Genomic DNA, 17500 nt, shown 5'->3' with positions numbered 1-17500 from the left:
CCCCCCCGGCGTGTTAGCTTTAGCCCCGGCTTTTCCCGTGGCGACCGTGACTCACGCTACGTAGTAAGGCTGTCCCGGGTCGCTGAACGCCTGCTCCCAGCGGTCCGCCATCCCGGCCCGCGACCGGGCCCCTCCTGCTCGGCCGGTGCCCCCCAGGCCCCCCAGGCCCCCCTCCAGGTGCTCCAGGGCCCCGCCCTCGCCAGCGCTGTGGCCCCGGGGGCGGCCGGGGGAGTGGCGGCTCAGGGGGGCGGTGTTCCGCACACCTGCACCAGTGAATGGGGACGCAATCAGACGACAGAGGAGGCAACAATGTCGCCTCGCCACACACAGCCGCGCTAACAAAGCAAGAGAAGAGGATTAAACAGCTGCCAAACACTTATACTCGTTATGGGCTCGTACCAAGTAGCTGGTCCGATGTGACGACTGAACACTAGAGACCAGATGTCATGGGGCGTACCAAGTACCTAGTCCGTCGTCATGAGTGAACAACCAGTTTGAGACCAGATCTTTGGAGTCTTTAGTGTCTACAATTTTAACTTCGTAAACAACAATAAATTAGCTATCATACCTACACTTAAGTGTATTCTGGTATCGGCCATATAGTTCATACCAGTGTGGTACTGATGCATCCCCTAGTTAGGATGTGAAGGATGGAGGCCGACGGGCCCTGTTCCCTGGATATGCAACCCACTGGACCCGGACACATGTGGAGCGCGGCGGTGATCCAGACACACAAAAGGAGACCGTTGTCTCATGGCCTAGCTTCCTCCCCGTGGGGGTCTCATAGCGAGATGCTTTATGTGAGGGATTCAATTGGGATTTGAAAGCCCCGTGGAGCAGAGGGCAGCAGCTGTGCTCGTATGCCGGCTCTGACAGGGAGAAACGAGACCATCCATCCAACACCACCAACCACCGGCACAGGGTAATGCATGTTTTTATGATATTCTGGGCTGTCCTTTGCGCTGTCCTTCAGCCCGGTGTGGTGGCCTGACCGTGTGAGCGGTGGCACAGGGCGTCGACGTCCGCGCTCCGCTTACTCAGACCAAAATCAGGCTTCTCTTTGCCCTGCCAGCACTACACACACACACACACACACACACACACACACACACATACACACACACACACACACACACACACACACACACACACACACACACACACACACACACACACACACACACAAGCGTGCTCACGCATGCACACAAATGCACGCATTCACACACGCATGCACACACCAGACACGCACACTAACACACACACATATACACACAGGCGTGAGCACGCATACACACGCACACATGCACGCACGCACACACACACACACACACACACACACACACACACACACACACACACACACACACACACACACACACACACACACACACACACACACACACACACACACACACACACACACACACACACACAGCATCTCCCTTTTTGGGAAGGTGACTCAGCAGAGGAAGAGTCACCCTCGCCCCCCCCCCCCATACACACACATCCCCCCCTATGCCCTCCCTACCTGCCTGGCTCTTGATGCCTGCTCCTGGCTCTCTGCCGGGGTGTCTTCTGTTCACACCTCGCTCTCACACACTGCCACCTGCCTCTCTTCCTCTCCAGACACGTGCAGCACCAGCTCACACGCTGCTTCTATAATGCCCACACACACGCTCTCTCTGCCCCACCCCACCAGCCGCCCCATCCCACCACTACAATATTCAGCTCCCGTTTGTTGACCTGAACGCTCACCTTCATCTCTGACCCCTTCCCCCCCCCTCCTCCTCCTCCTCCTCTGCTGCCTTATTAGGTCGCACGGGCCGCACTTCAATTCCTCCCTGTTTCTATTTTTTGTCCTTGTTGCTTATTTGCTAGCCTCCTCCTCTGTTTGCCGGCGGCTCGCTGACCTTGCTCTGGAAGCCTTCCAGCGATCGATGCGGCCACTGCCCCTCAGGGACCATGGAGCATACTAATCGCGCTAATGATTGATTTATTTGGCTATCGGTTGACTGTTGCCATATATAGAGGCGGCACAATGCAGTGTTTAGCCGCTGGCTACTGTACGACGCTTCAGACTTCTGCTCAGCGATCACACGGCCGGAACAGGGGAACGCCCTGACGCAACGACCCGCTACGCTGCACGTGCTTTGAACCCTGCGTGAGCCGGCGGCGGGGGCGCGGCGGCGTCATCATTTCCTGGGACTAATGAGGAGGTTGTGGTTGGCGAGAAGAAACGTGTGTGTGATCTCGCGGAGGCAGCGCGGCAACAACACCTGCCTGGCGGAGCAGAGTCTCCCTCGCTGTCGTCCCCCTCCTCCACCCCCTCCTCGAGCGCCTTCTCCAGGTTGCTCAGAGACTTGCTGCGTGTGCGGAATTTTTTGAGAAGGTTGCGATGCTCCTGGTAGGTGATGGGAGGGCTCTCCGAGCTGATGTGGACCGGCCGGGGAGTCCCGTAATAGTTCCCTGGAAAGAGGCAATTACAAGGGAAAGGCCAACTTTTAATGACGGATGGATGGAGCTGTTTCAACGCTGTGCTGCATGCTATTCCTTCTCCTGCCTTTTCTTTCCTTTCCCGCATGAAGGATGTCTTCAGCGGTATCTATACAGCACCGCTGTCAGTGCTGCTGCTGAATCTATAGAAGCAATTGTAGTGCGTTCATAGGGCTGCCATGACAACAGAATAGAGTCCTCCTTATAGGAATAAGAAGCGAGCCAGGCTATGATCTGACACTCAAAACATCTTGATTTGAAAAATACTGTTATTTTAGAAATATTAGCAGTAGTCTCAGTGGTGTTTTTGCGTCTGCTATACTAGTAGTGGTATTGTGGGTATTTTGTTAGCTTAACAGAAAAACTGAATGATGCTAAACCGTTGGACATGGTAGGATAGCACAGAGCTGTGTTGTGGATGCAGCTGCACATCACTCTTAACCGAAATAAGCAAATCAGATATTTAGTATATTTGAGTCATTTGTATCAATAAGGCGGGCGGTGGGAGGACAGGTCTATTTCTGACGGCCGCAGCCCCAGTTGTAGTGTGCAATATGGCCTCTCGTGGGGGCCAGTAAGACCCAGACTCATTCTGCCATGCCCTCAGTCATATCCATCTGCTCTGGCAGCAGAGCACCAAATCACATTAACCTGCTCCCATTGGCTTCTGGAGGATCAGGGGCGAAGGCAAACACTAGATGGTGAACTGCCCACCACAAAGAGGTCACCCTCCTCCACCGCCACCACCACCACCGCCACCACCACCGCCCCCACCCCCACCACCACCACCCCCACCACCACCCCCACCACCACCACCACCACCGCCACCACCACCGCCACCACCCCCACCACCGCCATCACCACCCCCATCACCACCCCCACCACCACCACCACCACCACCACCACCACCACCACCCCCACCCCCACCACCGCCATCACCACCCCCACCACCACCCCCACCACCACCACCACCACCGCCACCACCGCCACCACCACCACCACCACCATCACCACTGCCGTGCTGGGACCGCGGTGGTTTCTGCAGGCTACACTGTTTTGTTGGCTACTGTCAGTGCTCCTGATTGCCTCGGTGGCAAGATGTCTGTCAATGTCACGCGCCAAGCGGGGTTAGGGGTGACATTTATTGCGCCCATTAAACGCTTATGAATAATGGATGCTTATCTATCCTCAGCGCTTTTAATCAGAGTATGCAGTCCAAGCCCCCTTGATTAAGGAGGAGTCTGCAACAGGACCACCCATATATAATGCATAATCACAGGCCACACTTTATAATGGGCTTTGATGCTTCCAACCAAGGCAAAAAAAAGTCCTCAAATGTTCAAATGATGACCTTTCCATGGTCAATGTATGTTAAAGAAATGTGCATACAATTTGACCCCTATGATTTTTAAAGGAGTAATGGTAATGGCTATATGATGCAAACTACATGAAGGATTTATAGAGATGGATGACAAGATTCTCAAGATGTGTGGAAAAAAGTTGAAGATAGGGCAAAAAAATACAAAGTTCACGTATTCTACAACAAAATACAAAGCCACGCCTGTGGTGTGGAAAAGTGGCCATAAAGCCGGGCCTCACCTTTGAACTTGCCGCTCTCCAGCAGCGCTCCTGACTCCTCCAGGGCGAAGAACTCCTCCACAGAGACAAAGTTGTAGTCCACCCCGGAAATCTCCCCGACCCGGGGCTTCCTGCTCGTACCTTGGGGAGGGACGGGTCGGAGAAGGTGACATTACATCGCTTGTCTGGGAGGCCAGGAATAGGTCGCGCAGCAGCCCGGGAGCCTGGATAACGTGTCAATCAATCCCAGTCTTGGGATTGTCTTTAGTAATTGATGTGGAGGGTCTTCCAGGGGAGGGACACTTGACACAGAGAGACCGTCATCACGTTCAGCAGAATACTTAACTCAAAACAAAAAGTAGGACTCAAATAATGTGTTTAAATATAAAGGTTGAGTCTGTATGCAAATGTGTCATCATTTAGCATCTAATGAACATCTCAAAATAGACATAATTGAGCAAATTGTCCTAAATTAAATGAGTAAAATAACTGCTAATGTAATCCTTAACGAACCATTAAGTATATTGTTATAAAATGTGCTGCAGATAACTAGTCAACCATAAAGAAAAAGAATCAGGACTATTATGAATTCAATACATCAATACCTCATTTATAACCCATGAGCCCGAATTAAACATTAATAAGAGATTCTAAAACGGTGACTTTAATTAAAGCCAATTCACGATGGTGGCCCCAGGACATTTGCCTGTCACCGTAATAGATTGAGATTCAGCCTGGCCTCCGAGATGGAACAGAAAAATAATGGAGACCATGCTAGTCCAACAAGCCCACCACGGCCGTCATTATGAGTTTCACTGGACCATTTTTTTTTACCCTTTTTTGTTTAAATTGAACCTGCGTCTCGGTTGATCTCACGAGGCCGGCGCCGTGTTCAGACACATTCTCACAGCGTTCACCACAACACACACACCGCCTTTACGCAATTACTCAGCCAGGCAATCTGGTGTGAGAATTTTCATTTACGCGTTGGCCTACAATTCGACCTCTGTCTCCCTGACCGTGAGATAAGGTAATCCTCCCCTCCTTCCCCCAGACACATCCACACAGATTGAGGACAAATCTGTGCCCTCCTCGAGAGCTGCGTTTCATTGTTGGAGAGAGAGAGAGAGAGAGAGAGAGAGAGAGAGAGAGAGAGAGAGAGAGAGAGAGAGAGAGAGAGAGAGAGAGAGAGAGAGAGAGAAACAGAGAAAGACAGAGAGCGAGAGAGAAGAGAGAGAGAAAGAAAGGATAACGAGAGAGACACACCCATGTTACCCTATAAACCCAATGATTAATGCACTACTGTCTCAGGTGCACACATACACACACATGGGCCTCTCTGGAGCCTACACACACAAAAGTGCTCACATTATGTGCACACAAAACCCCCACCCACTTACACACTGACACCCACACAACCCCCTCTGCAAGCACACATTTACTGACCAACACATAGACAAACACACCCATGCACACACACACACACACACACACACACACACACACACACACACACACACACACACACACACACACACACACACACACACACACACACACACACACACACACACACACAGACAACCGCCTCCGCAGGCACACACTCACTTTTACCAATACACACACACACACACACACACACACACACACACACACACACACACACACACACACACACACACACACACACACACACACACACACACACACACACACACACACACACACACACACACTAAAAGGGAGCCAGTCGCTTGGCCAGACTAAGTCCCACAGCGACAGTGTTATTTTGTGTCCGCAGCCCAATCAGCCTCAGTGATGACAGCGTAATGAACGCCACGAGAGCTAATAGTCTGATGGCCTCTGACAGGAAGCGCTGGTATCTCTGAGCCCGTCCACGGGTACGGAGGCCGTCCTTATCCCCACAACCTCCTTGGAGATATATATGACAAGCCAGCGGCGGTCGGGATGGATTATTGACATCCTATCCCTCTGTGGCGGACCCCAGCCTCCCCCCTCCACTACCCGGCCCCCCTCCCAGAGCAGCTTCCCCCCCGGGCGGCTCATGGGGAGGGGAGGGGAGGGGAGGGGAGGGGAGGGGAGGGGGGAGCTGGGTGAGGCAGAGCCGTCACACAGCCCTGGATCGCCGTCCAGACGCCACATATTACAACGCTGTCTGTCAGGATAGTGCACCCTAACAATAGAAAATACCTAGTGTGCGTTCTCACTCAGAGGACTACGAAAATAAGTGACTGGCTTCCTAAAAAGACGTTCGTTAGAGTGTCACGCCGTCCGTAGATGAGCCTGAGACGGTCCCCAAATCGTTGATATTGATAAGGCATAATCTGTGTCAAAGTCAGGGCCCACGGCCCAAGAGGTCATAGTGATAATCCAGAATGTGGTCGGAGACGCATATCGGAATCTGCCATACGGGATAAAGGCGGCCAGAGCAAACACGGGTGGCGTTAAGCTCATTCCCCATCAGGCCGTTTCACTGGCCAGCCAACTGGGACACTAAACGCCGGGCTGCTCCCTAATGCCATTACAGACAGTCCAACATCCGACACCCACTTACAGGCCCTCGCTGCACTCCGCGTCGCCGCCCTCTACTTTTGGCATCAAGACATTCCTTCACTCGTAATTCAATTCAGCCTTTGAAATATTGATGAATGGCCTGCGTTTACTTACCGCTGTCAGTCACTTTCTTTATTTATGTCCTCGGCCTGACTGTGAAATACGCCGGCGCAACGAGGAAGGGGCCAGAGAAGCCCATGAGCCAGCAACCTATAGTCTAGTGCCAAATAATAACAGGCTTCACTCCTCCTGAGGATGGACTAAAGCTGCTTCTTTATGAAGACATATGAAGAGTAGCCTACACAGTTCAGAGAGGAGGCTTATGGGATTACCAACGTAGCCAAACAGTACATGGTAAAAGAAAACATAGCATTGCCATGTTGCCGTCGGCCAAACTTACTAAGACGTTGTAAGAAGCAGATTTTTTGGATCATGAGCTTTGATGAGGCTTAAAGGATGCGACTCCCCCCGCATAACAAACCCTGCTTTATCCACCGGTGTAATGGGAGGAAGACACATGAGGACCTGAAGGGGAGCCTCGATGAGGCCTGATGGAAACTGTTCAGGTGCGAGTTCCACTTGACATCAAAACATCACACAAACAACGAAAGGGCGAGAACGAAAGCGGTTTGGCTTCAGCGCCACGGACCATCGACTCCACGGTCCACCCTGACTGGCTCGAGAACGGATTTGCCGGTTCCCAGGCTGTCTCAGGCTCAAAGCACCATGCGTGTGCGTTTGTGTGTGTGTGTGTGTGTGTGTGTGTGTGTGTGTTTGTGTGTGTGTGGTGTTGATACTGATGCCATGAGAAAAACAGCTTCTTCGTGTGTCATAAAGATCAGAAGATTACATAGACGGGCTGGGGGGGTGTGTGTGTGTGTGTGTGTGTGTGTGTAGTGTGTGTACGTGTTTGTGTGTTTGTGTGTGTGTTCTTTTCTGTCGAAGGCGATGTGTGTGTAAGGGAGGAGCGGGGGGGTTGAAAGCCTGTCTTGTTGTCACTGATAATATGTAGAAGAACACCCTGGGAGCCAGGTATATAATATTTTCTTATCAGGACGAGGAGCGACACAGTCCGCCAGAATCAGGATGAAGAAGGCCTATGCAAACACAGAACCGCCGTGATGGCAACTCGTTTAATTCTGTTGCTTCCTTTGCTTTGGGTAAATGCAGAAGGCATACATGTTGAATCTATGTTTGCATTTGTATCCGCAAAATACAATGTCAATTGTAACTTTAATGACAATGACTTTCTCTGATTTAATATATGTCTCTTTGTGCATTATACACGTTTTCCATAGGAGAGAGCTGGTCTTAATGCTACAGCATTGTTAAATATAGCAAGTCATCAGATTGAATACATACATATCAATCATATAAGGAGAGCAATGTCTTCCAGCCTCCCACAGGGTTGAATACATATGTAGCATATGTTAGACAGTAGCATGTGATTCAGCATGAGGAAAAACACTGGGAACCTCATCTCAGATGTAAATGGTTTGGTGGAAACATTTGAAGCGTTTGACACGCTTGTCATTGTAGTGTAATTGGCTGTGGCTGTGATGTGAATATTTAAGGCTGGTGTTCTCAGAGTGACGGGTTGACATAACAGGGTTTCTATCGCTCGTATTGTCGTCTTGGCAGTAGGGACCCGTAACGTGGGTCCCTCTCGCAGTGTCGTGATGTGAGGACTATTGGTGCGATGACCTATTTCATGGACTAAAGGAGAGATTAGCTCACAGTCTAGGAAAGAGTGGGAGGTCAGCGACTCCTATAGGTGTTCTGGATCAGAGAAAACGAAGTAAGTAACTGTTAATAAAGAGCTGTAAGTCATTGTTACATTTAAAAAGTTAGTGTCAGCAAATGTAATATAATACAAATATTAGGAAACTAAAACCATTAATAACAGCAAGGGTTCACAGTCTCTGTGTGTGTGAGAGACTAATATAAAATGTCAATATCCAATGTCGACACCTGAACTCCCACTTGTGGCGACTAGGGTAGCTCTAGCTGCTGGAGTAAGACGTCCAAGACAGGGTTAAGACTCACTTCACTGAAGCCCGCACACACAGACACACACACAACAACAACAACAACAACCAAAAGAACGTTAGCCATTTACCAACACTGCTGTAGTAGTCAGACAGACAGGGGTTCAAATGCAAGAGCAAACTTCCACGGATAAACACAAGACACACACACCCACCACCCACACATGAGCACGAGCACGAGCACACTCACACCCATATACACACACACACACACACACACACACACACACACACACACACACACACACACACACACACACACACACACACACACACACACACACACACACACACACACACACACACACACACACAGTTGCTAAGGGAATCTCCATATTAATGAGGTTTGTGATTCCCTCACCTGGTGCGCCACTGAAAGTGTTTCGCTCAGAATCCATGTGTGCGGATGTGTCAGGATTTTAATTTAAATCAACACACCTTCGCCTTGAGCAGATTTGCTCTAAGGAAGTGTCAGAAACAGCACTCCAGTCTCATGCGGCAATCAACACAAGTGTGTGTGTGTGTGTGTGTGTGTGTGTGTGTGTGTGTGTGTGTGTGTGTGTGTGTGTGTGTGTGTGTGTGTGTGTGTGTGTGTGTGTGTGTGTGTGTGTGTGTGTGTGTGTGTGTGTGTGTGTGTGTGTGTGTACAGGCATGGTGGCGATTAAGGTCTACAATGTTTAGGCATATGTTGCAGCAATCAATTACTGCTTCACTATTGATTTATTGGTAACACTTGACAAAACGGGTACATTAATTAACCCTTCGTTAACATTAGTTGATGTAATAAGCAATAGCTAACGGTTAATAAACAGTTTACACATTGTCTAGCAATCATTTACTATTGATGCTCATTTTAACTAATGTCTTCATTTATAAACTATTTAATAGGATTAGCTTACCCTAACCCTTAAACTCACCCTAGCCCTAACACTGCGTTCACACTGCACACGTCCGTCGCCGGATGACAGAGGGCATGTCTGACGTATGGGGGACGCGATCTGATTGGCCGACGGATCTGTCGCTGCCTGAAAAGTTGAACATATCTAAACTTTTTGACGCAGGCAATGGAGCCGACAGAACGGACGGGCCCACAATGCATTTCGAGAGCGCCCCATGAAAAGTCAATGAGATCCGTCAACGGACGTGTGCAGAGGTGTAACCCTTACCCTAACCCTAACCCTTACCCCTATGCTAATGCTTATTTTCTGCATTTACTAATTGGTGTGTTTACTGGTTGATTATTGGTTAAATATTGTACCCTTATTGTAAAGTGTTACTTCTAGCCCTATTTATTCAGTGTTTATCCCAGGAGGAGGACGAGGAGGAGGAGGAGGAGGACGAGGAGGGGTGGAGATGACTTACATGGTACAGCGCGGAGGTAGAGGTTTTCCCGGATGACCTGCTGTAGCTGGCTGTCCACGGAGCCGGGGGTGAAACACTTACTGAGATACAACCTGAGATCCTTACACAGTGACGAACCTGAGAGAGAGAGAGAGAGAGAGAGAGAGAGAGAGAGAGAGAGAGAGAGAGAGAGAGAGAGAGAGAGAGAGAGGGGAGAGAGGGATCACAGCTTAGTAAGTTTCAGCAATCACAAATGAGCCTCATTATGTTGTTGTAATTGTACTTTGAGGCCTATCAAGTAGGCAGCTTAAAATAAGGGAGGATGTGGCATCACAAAGAACAGCGGCCGAGATCCACACGTTGGAAAGCCTTATTTACGACCTCGCCCTCAACACACACACCAATAACGTGCACTCATCTCACATGCATCTGACAGCGGTTAAGTGATGCAACGCGTCCCTACCTATCAACAGATTTAGAGTTTGGTTTATAAACCATAACCATGATTCTGTCACGGGAGAGAGAGAGAGACACAGTGTGAGAGAGAGAGACGGATAGGGAGAGAGCCAGAGAGCCAGAGAGCCAGAGAGCCAGAGAGAGAGAGAGAGAGAGAGAGAGAGAGAGAGAGAGAGGCTGGGTTGAGACTGATCACCGGGGCTCTGATAACCTCTCCCCCCCCCCCCCCCCCCTCCCTCAGATCTCTTCATCCATCCCTGGCGCTTTACGGCCTCTGATGACAGGTCACTCGCTGTTATGGATGGCCTCGGTGCATTTACCACTTGTCACTTGTGACAGAAAACTACACCACTCTCCCAGGGTTACCCCCGCCCTATGAGCCGAGACACCACACCTCCCGCCCACCACACCACACCACCGCATGCCTCACCGCACCGCCCGCCCACCCCTGCCCCTTCTGCTACAGTGGTACGGCCCGGCGGTAGATTGAATTTGCCGTGCTATTAAAAACCCTCACACTAATATAACTTTATTAGCGGAGGCAGTCAACCTGCAACACACATTAGACCGGCCACATATGCTCCCCCAGACAGAGGACGAGCCCTGGGCTGCGATTTCCCGGGAACAGAACCTAAAGCTTGTGTGCGTCACGTGGTGCAGCAGCTGTCCCACAATATGCTTGATGAACTTTTTTTTTTTTTTTACAGATAATGCAATTGCTCCGGCTTATTATTCAAGAGGAAAAGCTACAATCAAGTACAATAGAACGGGGCCTGAGGCTGAATCAGGGGGTAAAACGTCAAACCACTGCTCTTAATACAAAGTGTTAATCCCGTTTAACAGCTAAGAGGACCGGGGCCGGACCGGGGGTACTGGGGGCCGAGGATGCGGGGGGTGAGCTGCGGTACATTCGCTCATCCATCACTGCCAGCCGCTACAGGCAGGCGGGGCACCCAGAGGAGGAAGCGGCCAGACCCCGGGACGATAATAGATCCAACGCGGGCGGGGGGGGGGGGGGGGGGCGCGGGGCGAGGGGGGGGGGGGGGGGGGGGGGGGGCAGGGTCCTCATTTACACCCCTGTGGCCGATTTGGCCATCAATCTCCCCCAGCAAGGCCGCTGGGAGCCACAGGCAGGTGTCAGTCTGGTGACATATTGCTCTGCTCAGGCCTAACAGAGACATCAGTTACCAGGTACCCTCCCTACATAAACGCCAAGGCCGTCAGAGGGTGACTGACATCGGCGTGGACGCGGCCGCGGCTCAGGGCGGCCGGGGAGCGCGTCAGCGGAATTCTGACCCCCGGTCTCCGGGGCGTCAAGGCGCCCGGTCAATGTTGACCGCGCGCCTTGACGCCCCGGAGACCGGGGGACACGAGCGGATCAGAACACATGGCGTAGTGAGAGAGAGATTCTGGGGTTACTTGATCGGGTGCGGGAGGAATTAGGTATGACACAAAAGATGGCGAACGCTGATAGTATACTCAGAGAGATTGGGACTGATGGATTGTTAGGGTTAGGGTCAGGTTATGTAACCCTAGGGTTAGTGTTTGGTTACGTAGCCCTGATATTGACCCTAAACCTGATGCAAAAGGGATCAGATTCAACCTAAACCGTCACCCATAGTGACCCTCCTTCCCGTTGAGCTGCGTTCCAGTGACTCTGTGTTTTCGGGGGGACTATTGACCGATAGGACTTATTGTTAATCAGCAATCTCAACGCTCCATCTCTGTGACACGATGCAAACATCAGGCTGGCTTAAAATAGAGAAATCATTGCTGTGTGCCTGAGCACGGGCGCTCCAGGGTCGCATCTGATTCATGTGCTGTCAGTGAACAGAAAAAGACACAAACTAGGCCACAATAACACAGTGGTCGGGTTGAACGCAAGGGAATCGGTTGGAAGCTGTATATTATTATTATTACTATTTTTACTATTATTAGTAACACGTTAAACATTAAATTTTTTTCTAAGATAATAACACTAAAAGGATCTCCCCTGCCCAATGGACCCTTTTCAAAAGTAGAAAAAACACTGATGCAGCTCATGACATAAATTGTGGGTCCGTTAGATTTAGGTATGGCAGTGCAGCAGTATAGACCCAACTAGTCAAGTGAATATACAGTCACCATGCAGGTTCTGCCACACTCATAAATAAAAACTCACACAAATCTGAGCAACAGGAACTTACTTTACCCTGCTCTTAAAGGGGGCCATAAAAGGGTGAAACACTTTCCACCATTTTCATTTATCTTTGTCACTTTTTATTGAATTGCCCTGTTTTTTTTTTAAAGCTCTCCCCAGACACTGTGGCTTACACTCTTGTCGTTCTTCTTAGTTGTGTGTTTATATTGCAGATGGCACAGAGGGAGTCAGAGGAGGGCGTCCATTATGCACCGAGGGCTCCCACCTACCGGGCGACACCGTCTTGATGCGTACGGGGTGGGGACAGGAGCTGAGGACCCCCCGCACGTCTCCCAGCGTCATCCCCAGCACCGGGGTGCCTCCGATCTCCAGGATCACATCGCCCACCGTGAGCCCGCCCCCCGGAGCCGAGGTGACGAATGGGAACTCTGCGTAGTCGGCTCCTCCACCAATGGCCACGCCCAGGTCGGCCGAAGACCCCACCAGGGGCACGAAGCTGTCCTTCAACTTTGAGTGCCAGTGCAGCTTCCTCACGGCCGTCTTAGACATGGCAAACGAGCTGCAGGGCAGGGGAGAAGATTTATACGGTCAAATAAGTTAGCAAATCATAACAAAAATCCTCAATAGCGAATTTCTCATTACATTAAGGACACAAATGTGTCCCGTGTTCAATATTTTACACTAATATCCTCCAAAAATTAAAAACATCAGATTCAGCTCTTTAAATAACAACAGTTAATTACAGCAAGGCTGGCTGATATACCCTGTTCTGCTTAAAGTATCACACACACACACACGCATACAACCCCTCAGGTTCATTTAGCTTGCCCTAGCGAAGACTGATGTAATGTATTCATATAAACCCACGGCGACGCATTGAGACGTATCTTCAATCGCACAGGAGAAGATGGAACTAACAAGGCAGCTGAATCATTACCGAGAGCGACATCATACACGCCGGGACAGGAAGGTGTCACAACAGCAGGGTAACAAATGAACAGGAACTTTAAACCTGCTGAGTTCCACGGCTGCCTTATATTAAATGTATGGAATTGGTGCTCGATCTCCGCCTGCTTAAAATGCATGAAAAATCCAATGATCATTGTCATTGATTGAGGATGCCTGCTAAACGTTAGCATTTGCGTATTCCTCCAGTTGTGGTCGTGGTCACTAGGATGACTCAGGCCTAGGACGCCATTGTGAAGACTCATGAGACGAGGAAGGAAGGAAGGAAGGACAGAAAGGAGCTGCAAAGAAAAGAAGGAAGCAAACATTTAAGGAGGCTATGAGGAAAGGGAGATAGAGATAAAGAAGGAAGAATGACAGAAAGGAAGGGTGTAAAATAGGAAAGAGGGAAGGAAGAGGTAAGGAAGATTGGCGTAAGGAAATGAACACCCATGGAAGGATGAAAGGGAAGTATGGAAGGAAGGAAGGAGGCATGACAGTAAGGAAGGAAGGCTAGGAGGGAGGGTACACAGAGCCAGGCATATCAAGCGGCTGAAAAGCACCCCATGGGTCTTTTTCCAGTGAGGGTCTAATAAAAGCAGTACGAATGGTCCCAGGATGACCGGATACACCTAAGCCGTTCTAGCTGACTGACCAGGAGACAGGCTTGAGCTGACAGAGATCCCCTGTCTACAACACTCTCCCCTGTAGTACTACAGGCCAAGAGAGGGCTCCTCGCTGCTGCCTCGGCCAGGAAAGGAGCCAACATGATCCAGGAGTACGCCTTCATAATGATTAATGTGCAAGAGTCGGCCAAAAAGTTACACAACGTATTGTACAAAAAACAAAAATCTTGAGTATTGATAGATTGTGCGTGATTGGGTATTTTTGCCTTTCGAGAGCGATAAAGGAAGCAATAATGAGAGAGGGACAAAGAGAATGGAGGGGGGGGGGGGGTGAGAGAGGAGAGCAAGAGAGAGAGAGAGGGAGGGAGAGAGCAAGAAAGAGAGAGAGACAAAGAGAGAAAGAGAGAGAGAGAGAGAGAGAGAGAGAGAGAGAGAGAGAGAGAGAGAGAGAGAGAGAGAGAGAGAGAGAGAGAGAGAGAGAGAGAGAGAGAGAGAGAGTGAGTAAGAGCGAGAAAAAGAGAGCGAGAGCGAGAGAGAGAAACAAAGAGAGAGAGAGACAAAGAGAGAGAGAGCATAAGGCATTGAAAACATAGGGAGACAGGAGGGTGGGAGGAAGGGTCTGGGTCAGATATAGAGGCGCCACATTGCCTGAGGTTAGGGATGGAGTCATGCGTTTAACCTTGCAGGAATCAAGGGCAGGCGACGTGAGTCAGAGTGTGCGAGCGGCGCAGCCCGTTGTCTCAACACACAATACTCAAAAACACAACACTAGACAAAACAAACCAGAAGGAAAAACAAACCAGAAGGAAAACCAGTAATCGTCTGCATTCTCTCAAGTGTGTTTAACGAGTCTCGTGTCAAAAAGATTTTTCAAAGCCTTTCAACCCCACGTTTAACCGGAGGAAACTAGGGCTATGAAACATTGAAGTACCTTCCAACACCAGTATGTTCCAACCTGAGATTACGCTTATCCCTTCATCTCTACCTGGCTGTGCGGAGTCCCAGTTCTCTCTGCTCACACTGTGAAGCCTTCTGCCCCAACAAAGTCGACCTGCTTCCAAAAGCCAGCTGACCTCACGCACACAAACAACACCAACAACACCAAACAAAATGGCAGAACGCAAACAAACAAAGCACTTATATTCATGTTCTCCCTTAATCCAAACAATATTTCCACCAGGCCTTGATCTCCGATAGGATTTACCCAAAGATTTTCAATCTTCCTGGCATTTTGACCAGACGCTTAAAATGCTAAAAATATATAAACCGGTGACCTGCGACGGTATTTACGTGACCTCTTAAGTTCAGTTCACATTTGCATCGTCCGCGTTGTGTGTTATCGCTTCCCGGTCCGGTTGCGTTTTCAACAGAGAAGTTTGTAATAATGTGTGGCAGTTTGTGTTGTTGACCTCCTGTGTGCGATGGGGGGGGTTTAATGAGCCACAGCCTGTCACACCGGCTGGACCCTCCTGTCCTCCACCACCACCACCACCACCGGCACCACCCCCCCATCCCTCCTCTGTTGTTGAGTCAACAAACCCCCCCCCAGCCCCGCACACTGTATTCACAACACCAGCGCCATGCCCCAGCCGGACGGCACTGTGTGATCAGTGGGAAATAGGGCTCGCTGTCATCATCATAAACCGCATTCATGTGTCATCGTAGATACTAGAGGAGGGGCTTCGGCGGGTTGGTGGGAAACGATTGCAGCGGATGTGGCGTAGCTGGATGGACTGGTCGAGGGCTGGCGTGCTGGGCAACGCTGTTTTTCCGCTCCGTGCTCTGAACTTGGCGGCCCACAGCGTAGCATTAAGGGGAGGCATCAGCATTAGCATGCATCACGTGTGCAGACATTTGACAGCGGTCCAGCGGCTTTTGATGTGGACCGACTTATATTCAACATGGATTTGAAGCAGTGTCTCGTGCATCCACTTGGCGTTGCCGATACAAAGCTTCTCCTTGGCATGGGAAAAACCACAAGAGTCGAATCTGTGTTTAGCACGCCAGGTAGAGTTAGAATGAACACCTCTGGCTGCACATCTGTAAACATCACTCGGACCAGGCTTGGATAAAATCCACATCAGGCTGAGATGATGACCCTGACCAAAGCTCCTGTTTCAAATGTAAACGGGAAGCAATCACACCGAGCAGAAATGAATTGCATCTGTCAGAAGAACACAATACACTGATTCAAGGATATCCGACCCTATATAATGAAGAAGACACTACTGAAACATTGACCTTTCGTCCAGGGAAGAGCTGACCGATACATATCCTGTTTCACAGACTTCCTTCTCTCCAGCGATCTGCCCTGGTTCCTCCCCTTGTGATTCAGGCTTAAAAGTGTAACTTCAAACCATAGCATTGTGTGAAGGGCAATAGCAATGGGTCCGGTGGCTATACTTAAAGCTTCGCTATATATATAGCTGTACATAGATTAATTACTGTTTTCTTCATTTACTTACACTCTCCAAGACATGCTGTATATTTCGATATAAAGTACATTCAATGATCTCTGTGTATCACTATTCATTTATAAATAAGCCAAGAACTAATCCTGATATGAAAATAAACGAATGAATGATGACACGATTTCTAAGCATTATACTAATACAATGAATGAACAAAAGTAAACAAAATGGTGTGCTTACACGTTTTGTAAATCTGACAAGAGGCCTTCCAAGCAAATAATTTGAGGTGACCAAATAAATACCTTTGCGATACTAAAAAACGACATCTGCAGCTAACCCCGACTGCTGGCCACCTTTGTGGCCCAGATGCTTTCCCATAAGTGAGATGCATACTCTGTAAGTCGCACCCTCAGGCGCTGCAGCCAGACGAGGGAGTCCAGCTCCACCAGGGAATAGTGCGTGACATTGGCTAGGAGAGCATCCTTGAGCGTAGGCCAAAATCAGACATAAATATGAAGGTTAATTGAATCCAGAGGATGGAGGCTCCTACAGGGTTGGAAGGAGGAGGAGAAGTGAGGTTTAGGAGGTCCATCTGGAATCAGGACGACGAGGAGCTGCATGGGCTGAGCTAAACTTTTCCATTCAAAATATAATAACATGGGCACCATAACACAATTGGATTCTGCGATCCCCATATTCCTTTAATCCATTCACAATACACTCAGAGCCGGCTCCCCGAATCTGGGAGAAGCTTTTGTGATGAAATCAGCTGACTGTCAAGTCTAGTTATTCTCTTGGGGTTCCTGATGTCAATCTGGATTCGTCCACATCTAATGTAACTCTGATCTAAAGCTGACATGATCAACTATGACCACAGCAAACTTAATC

General features: G+C 49.7%; 1 protein-coding gene across 1 annotated transcript in view; it reads right to left on the bottom strand.

The window, feature by feature from the left end:
- Positions 1-17500, bottom strand: part of LOC132462509 (membrane-associated guanylate kinase, WW and PDZ domain-containing protein 3) — a 28007-nt gene that overhangs the window by 5384 nt on the left and 5123 nt on the right. Inside the window, 5 exon segments of the mRNA XM_060058094.1 lie at positions 56-238; positions 2277-2466; positions 4093-4212; positions 10056-10172; positions 12900-13189. Coding sequence (XP_059914077.1) covers positions 56-238; positions 2277-2466; positions 4093-4212; positions 10056-10172; positions 12900-13189 — 900 coding nt within the window.

This window comes from Gadus macrocephalus, chromosome 1 (assembly GCF_031168955.1).
Source record: "Gadus macrocephalus chromosome 1, ASM3116895v1".
Taxonomy (NCBI): Eukaryota; Metazoa; Chordata; class Actinopteri; order Gadiformes; family Gadidae; genus Gadus; species Gadus macrocephalus.
The sequence above is the reverse complement of the archived record's forward strand: the minus strand, read 5'-3'. Positions and strand labels throughout refer to the sequence as shown.